Consider the following 7,203-nt stretch of genomic DNA (forward strand, 5'->3'; position numbering starts at 1 on the left):
ATCGGTGACTGGTCCACAACAAACCTCGGCAACATGACCAATTTTTCCGCAACGACCGCAGACAGGAGCTTTCGTTGCATTATTATTCGATACCGGAGTTGAATTGACTTTTCCCGGTGACGTATTTGCCGTATTTTGATCTAATTTCTCCAAAATAGTTTTCATTAAAGACTCAAAATTATTTAATAAATCAGAAGACTCAAAATTTACATTTTCACTAGATGCATTTGACTGTGCTGGATTTTGAGTGTATTTAGAATTAAGAAAATTTTTATTATTGTTAAAATTATTATTTCTATTAAAATTATTGTTTCTATTAAAGTTATCATTTGCAAAATTATTGTTGGGTGATACAGTGGAAGGCTGTTAAGTCTCTATACTATTTTATTGATCTATTTCCGGGTTTTTGATAGAATTTACTTGGCTACGAGTTTTGATTCTACTGTTATTTTCTTTGCGAATTTTAAAATGAGGGTTCAGCGCATCAGCCGTTGACAGCCAGGCGCTGACCCGCGTATATAATTCAGCGTCAGTCATGATAGTCGTATCCATAAATTTTTGTAAAAACTGAGAATTAAATCGCGAAGTTATAATTCGAATTTGCTTCATTTGCGGTAACGGATCTTCTAATTTTGCAAATTCGCTTTGCATCCGGTTAATAAATTCAACTCCTGTCTCGTCGCTACTTTGTTTGGCCGAATATATCCCCTGCAGCACTGACTCATCTGTTTGCTGAACCTGCCAAATCTTAAAAAATTCTTTGAAGGTCACCCAGCTGTGAAATAAACCTTCGTTTTGGTAATACCACTCGAGTACGTCGCCGCGAAGTGTGTTGGTTACCACTGCGAGAAAATTTTCAAAAGAAATATCATTGCTGACTATCCGCTGCTCGATTATTTTTAAATATTTTCTGGCGTCAATGGGAGAGGATCGATCATGAGACGGAAATGAGACATTCCAAGATTTAACAAGACGACTGAGATCGTACAACCGCATGGAGTTAGACCCACTCATATTTGAATTCCCCGCTGCAACTGTATAAGTATTATGCCAGGTTGACGGCTGTGCATGTGGGTATGCTTGTACTGCTGGAGCTTGTGCGTGTGTATTTGTAACTGCAGGTACATTATTATTGCTAGGTGGATGAATGTATGTGGACGAGAGTGTCGGCTGAGTATTCATATGCACTGGTAGCGTATGAGCTGATGGTGGGACCACTGAGTGCGCGTACGGTTCACGCGCAGGTAAGCCAGGCATGGCGAACTGCTGTCCGTTCGCTTGCGTTGTCGAAACGTGTGCATGTGGCTGTGGGATGACTTGGCGAGTAGAGAGGGGGTTTGCTGCCTGTGACGTCACAGTGGCAGCAGGGAACAGCTCTCTCGGCATCCACATGCTTGATGCGTCTGGTTGAAAAGATGGGGGTGGCAATTGAGTACCTGGGGGTCGCAAAACCGTGCTTGATATACGAAGCAAGTGCTGACGTTCTGCCCGCAAAGCTTCAATTTCTGTCTGAAGGCCCGAAACTACATTTTGTAATACGGCAACGGAGGTCGTACCTTGAGATTCGGAAATTGGTGCAATTTCACTAACGTTGTGAAAATGACCATTCACGTTTCCGTTCGAACTCGTAGTACAAACATTATTATTGTTATTACTGACAGATTGGTTTTGGGTACAAAGGGTACTATTATGTATTTCGTTGTTGTGCGTAAGATCGACAAGATCATCCATTGCGCTTGATGCGGTGGGAAAATGAATAAGATTACCCAGATTGTTAACCGAGGCGACTGGGAGAGATGATTGTGGAATCGGCGTTCTCGGTAGTGTCATTTTGGCGGAAAAACTGTCTCAGTAAATTCTTTTTGAAATAATAATTTATAAAAGTTTATTATTAATAAATTTTTCTTAATCTGAACTGGTAATAATCTTGTCGGATTATAAATAGATTTATTTAATCAGGAATTATTGTAATTCGAGTCTTTCCAAAACTATAAAGATTATTTATTTATTAATAAATTAATAGTTTATTTAAGTTACTAAATTTCTTGATGACTAATAAAAATTTTGTTTATTATTGTCATGACTTATTTTGAGTATTGAAATTTTCAATGACTCATAAAATTCTTATTTATTACTGCAAAGATTCTATTGATAATGTACTTAAGTGCTTAGTTAATTTGAGGACAATTTTGTCGAGCAAAAGATATTTTATTTTAAGCCGGAAACGAATATAGTAATCTTTTGTGTCGTACAAGAAGTAATGAATTTCTTTACTTAGAAAATATTCGAACCAAAGTTTTATTTTAACATTTTAAGTATTTGTTTTTATTAGTTACTTTGGGTTGTCTTTTGTGTGTAAGCAGAGGATAATAAACTGTAAAGAGTAAATACTAGTGTCTCGAGTTACTACACGTGTAGCTAGTATAAGCTCAAGGTCAGAATATAACGAAAGATTTATGGGAACGAAATCGGCACACAATATTACAATGATAAATAAATTTTTTTTTTAATAAATAATTTATAATAAATTGGTAATAATTAAAATAAATAAATTGAAAAAGCAATTAAATATTTTATAAAATTTTGATGCGGATAATGAATTATGAAATGTAATGGAATGATGAATGTAGAAAAATGAAATTGTTAATACTGGTAAAATTTTTGAAATTACTACTGAAAATTGTATAAAATTTTGGCTGCAAAGCCGTGAGAAAAATCAATAGAATTTTCAGTTGCCCGTTTGAATTACTGCAAAGTCCCTGTTCGAGCGCCAGTTGAGACAAACCGCTTTTCTTTTCGCGATTTTTACCAGCAGCCACCAGAATTCGCGGGTTAACCCTGGCTTAGGCTGGCCTCTAACAAATTTTTATTTTACTTGGACAGAGCAGTGGGCTGGGGTTCTTGCAAAGCAAAGACCCGCACTTATTCAAACTCGACAACGTATATGAAAATTCATTAACTTACCTCACGGCTTGTTATTTATAAATTATTTCTTATAATTACTTCAATTATCCTATGCAGCTTAATCAATAGGTATTGGATCTTATTACATAATTTTACCAATATTTTGAAATATGAATAAAAGATAGTAGGTAGAAAGAAAAGTATGCAAGTGTATTGCCAGCTATAATAATTTCAATTACTTACAATAAATGTTCTCGCAGAATACAATCGATATGGTCCAAATAACAATGAATGGCCACTTGGAAGCGTTGGTTATCGCACTGATTTTATTCTTTATAATTAATACGCTGATACTATAGATGTAACAGCGGTAACGTAATGATAAACTAATTAACTTAAACGTATTTTATACAAAAATAATAATATATCATAAACAATAGAATCGCAAGCTAAGTTGCCAGTAAAATATAAAGTATAATAATTAAATTGAATCGTAACAGATTGATATAATGCAAGTAAAATTGCTAGCTAACAAAAATTAATTTAGAATAACTCTGAACGCTAATAGATCCAAGATCGAAGTGTCTGACCGATAATTGAGGGCCTGGGACTTGCCTCTGAACTCTGTCCCCACTTCACCCTTACGGTCATGCGTCAACGTAAAAATTAGTTATGTGACCACAGCACTATAACTTGTGTAGTTTCAGACGACAAGAAGACGGGGAAAAATGGGAACCGCAAGGCTGAGGACTACGAAGACAATTCACATTGTCTCAATATATATATATAGATATATATATACATATATATATATATATATATATATATATATATATATATATATATATATATATATATATATATATATATATATATATTGTTTCTCTTCAAATCAATCGATTTTCTTTCAAACTTAAAGATATATTAATAATTAAATTAATTATTTTTTATGGATAACTTAATCTATTATAGGTTGAAAATAAAAAATTATAATTGTAAATTAATAAATTTTTTTATTGAATGTTTATAAACCAATCTTTTAACATTTTTTACATTATCAAGTGCACATGAATAATTATTGTTATTGTTTAACCGTTGATTACACTTACAGAAAGTCATCTAAATCTTTTACTCATAACTTTTTTTTCTCTACCTTAAAATTATATTTAAAAATCATATATTTATTTACAACTATTTACATCAGTTTTCTTTTTTTAATAATTATCTCATCATCATCATCATCATCATCATCATCAACTACAATTATTTTCTTATTTTTATAACCCCATGGTAGGGTATCGTGGCTGCCATCAATGAGCTGGCGCTTATCATCAGCCTAGCTCAATGCAATTTTATTTTGTGCAATTGTCTTCACATTATGCTTGTTTGATTTTATTAGGTATTGCTTTTTAGTTAAAGTCACATGATTATTTAAACATTGCATAAAATCATCAAACGTGATTGTCCTCAAAGTAGGACCCTTGACTCCCTTTGCTCTTTTTTTGGCCTTTTTGTTTTTATATGTTTTAAATGCATATAATTTAGCCCTGAAGTGCAGTGAATTCAATCATGATTTCACCATTATTTTCATCCTTCATTAGACCCAGGACTTTTTTATTAGCTAATGGCATATTATATACATTATCTTCAGGGTAGTCAGAGGTGTCGAACTTTGAGATATCACGTTTGATGAGTTTATAGATATCCGGCACAGTAAAATGATAGATGAGACTGTCTGTGTCAGTATACATTAATTTCGACTCATCGTTTTTAAAATTCTTTTTTACATAATTATAATGAAAATCATAAATAAATGTTTTAGATAAATCTAAAATACAAAAGCCTACATAAATAGGTTTATTGAAACAGACTTTAACTTTTTTCATTTCAATAATTACCATATCTTTATCAAACATGGTAAGACTATGGAAATTTGGCTTACGTATCAATTCTTTGACGCCAAATCTACCCTCCCATTCAGTTTTCAATTGCACATCTTTGTGCTTTCTTACATTTTCCATAGTCTTACCAAATACAGCGTTGTTCATTAGTTTATAAAAACTTTTTTCAAACTCATTTTTTGCTAATTTTCTACAGTCAGTATTTTTATCTATGTATGATTTTAGCCATGGTGATTGTTTGAACTGTAGTACTCTGTGAACTTTCGTTAATTTTAATCCTAACTCTAGACATTGTTGTAAATTTTTATAATGTATTATATAATTTTTTTTGTCATACAAAGTTGTTGATAATTTTGAGTGTTTGGATCCTGGCGGTACAAAGTGCTCAGGACACAAGGGCAAGTCCTTGTGAAGTTCATGTAACTCCTCAGGATACTCTAAATCTACTTCTAATATATATCCTTCATTATCATTATCATTTAAAAATTTATTCACATCATCATCAACATTTTTAACCCACTCAAATGAACCCGTCGGCAGTGGCATGCTCATAGCTGCACCATACAAGTTATTTACATCATAATACATCAAGTAAGATTCAGCTTTGCTTGGATCAAAGTCTTCACCCATGTACCGATTATTAGCAGCAGCATATCGGTTTGTACACTGAGATACTCCACCTCTGATTTCTTTCTCAATAAAAAGTACCATTTCAAGATCAGTTAAAAGCTGAAGTTCCACACCAGTGTATTTTAACATTGCATCATTGGACAGACCGGGAGCAGTATAGTAATGTAGTGGATCAAGATTATAAGTTTCAAAGCAGCTACGTCTAAAACTTTCAAACACATCCGCTAGAAGAAGTACATCAGCTTTAAGATATAAATCTGAGTACTCTCCCAGTGTTTTGATGTTAAATTTGTTCCAGACTAGCTGAACAAAAAAATAATCCTCATCAGAGACACTTTCATTTGTTAGCTTTGAGAAGAATGATACTTGATCAGGCAATTGTTTGTCATCAAGTTTGTCAATACTTGAAATATATTCATACGGAAATATGCCTTTGCGCGTAACTAATTTTAATTCATCCGGATCAGGATACTGAATTTTTGTAATAAGCTTTTCATCATCACCAAGATATGAAGCTAATTTTTCAAGGCTTGATGCCATAAATCTGAATGAGTCTATGAATCGTAATGTCACTGAAGTATTTTCTATTGATTTTGTGAAAGATATATATTTTTCTTTATTAATTGGTAGTAAAGTTACATCACCTTTAATTAATGTAGCCAGACTTTTAATTAAAAAATGTAAATCATAGCCGGATAAATTGTGAAATATTATGGGTATAACATGAGACTTTGCATAATTGACATTACAAGATATATGAGCTGGACCGCGATAATTTCCAGTGAAATGACAGTGATCATAACACTTATCTGTATTTGTAGTAATTATTTTTTCGCAAATATGACAAACAGTTGCCTGATCATGTGTCTCTTGCTGCTGTTTAGTAAGCGGCTTCATTGGTAAGGGATTTTTTAAATATCTTTCAAACTCGATAGCTAATTTTTCTAACTTTAAAATAAACCAATCAATACAAAATTTTGAACGATTTGATTCAAATTTAGATAATTTATTATCATAACTGCAGTGCTGATAAAATGTTACACTGTGTGGAATATGCTTCTGAGTTTCATCATCTCCTTGGGTTTTTTCTAGTGTACATTCCAAGTCTGCATATACAACAAAAGGTACAGTGTCTTTGTATTGAAAGTTTTTGAATTTAAAAATTTGATCTTTTCCCTTTGGAAATGTCATATGGACTTTATTCAGTTTAAAACAGCATTGTGATTTTGATATGAATAATCATATCTGAAATGATTCAAGCATCGATCACAAAAAAATAATTTGTAGTTTGACTTGGAAATTTGAGACTTAACTAGTCGTGAAAGATCTTTGATCAAAGCAAAATGAAATTTAGGTTGAAAATTTTTAATATCAAAATCTGATATATTTAATTTAATATTCTGCTGTACCATTAAGAGATGAATAACTTTTTTATCAGACTTTATGAGTTTACTTAGATATAAAGGAATTATTGTACTTTTATCGGTTTTTTTATTGCCAAATTCCGACTTGATACCGTAGACATTAATTGGTAAATTATTTAATTTTTCAAATTTGGGGATATCATTTGAAGTGATTGGAAATTTTATACCTTCATATTTTCATATTGAGCTAAAGTGAGGATAAGATGTTTATCTTACAGGATGACTATTAGTAGCAGGATGTAATGCTGCTACAACTCTCCATAGAAAACAAAACTCATCAGAGTTCTAAATACTTAAAACTGCTTTTTTTGCTTGTATGTCCTTGGGTAGCTCCACAAACGTTA

General features: G+C 32.3%; 1 protein-coding gene across 1 annotated transcript; it reads right to left on the reverse strand.

Annotated features, from left to right (window-relative positions):
* Window positions 1–4,445: 4,445 nt before the first annotated feature.
* LOC128667793 (uncharacterized) lies at window positions 4,446–6,332 on the reverse strand. Its single transcript, XM_053739362.1, has 4 exons — window positions 5,336–6,332; window positions 5,143–5,266; window positions 4,803–4,995; window positions 4,446–4,682 (listed from the first exon to the last, which is right to left on the reverse strand). The coding sequence occupies exons 1-4, from the start codon at window positions 6,330–6,332 to the stop codon at window positions 4,446–4,448; spliced, it is 1,551 nt and encodes a 516-aa protein (XP_053595337.1).
* Window positions 6,333–7,203: the final 871 nt, after the last annotated feature.

The sequence above is a fragment of the Microplitis demolitor genome, chromosome 5, assembly GCF_026212275.2.
Source record: "Microplitis demolitor isolate Queensland-Clemson2020A chromosome 5, iyMicDemo2.1a, whole genome shotgun sequence".
Lineage (NCBI taxonomy): Eukaryota > Metazoa > Arthropoda > Insecta > Hymenoptera > Braconidae > Microplitis > Microplitis demolitor.

Bases quoted from the DNA above. Each gene is read 5' to 3' on its own strand.
- LOC128667793 (XM_053739362.1), bottom strand. From the start codon at position 6,332: ATGAAGCCGCTTACTAAACAGCAGCAAGAGACACATGATCAGGCAACT. The intron at 5,267-5,335 runs GTTCATTTGAGT...ATGATAATGAAG, and splicing joins GAGCATGCCACTGCCGACGG to GATATATATTAGAAGTAGAT. The intron at 4,996-5,142 runs GTATGACAAAAA...TACTGACTGTAG, and splicing joins TCAAAATTATCAACAACTTT to AAAATTAGCAAAAAATGAGT.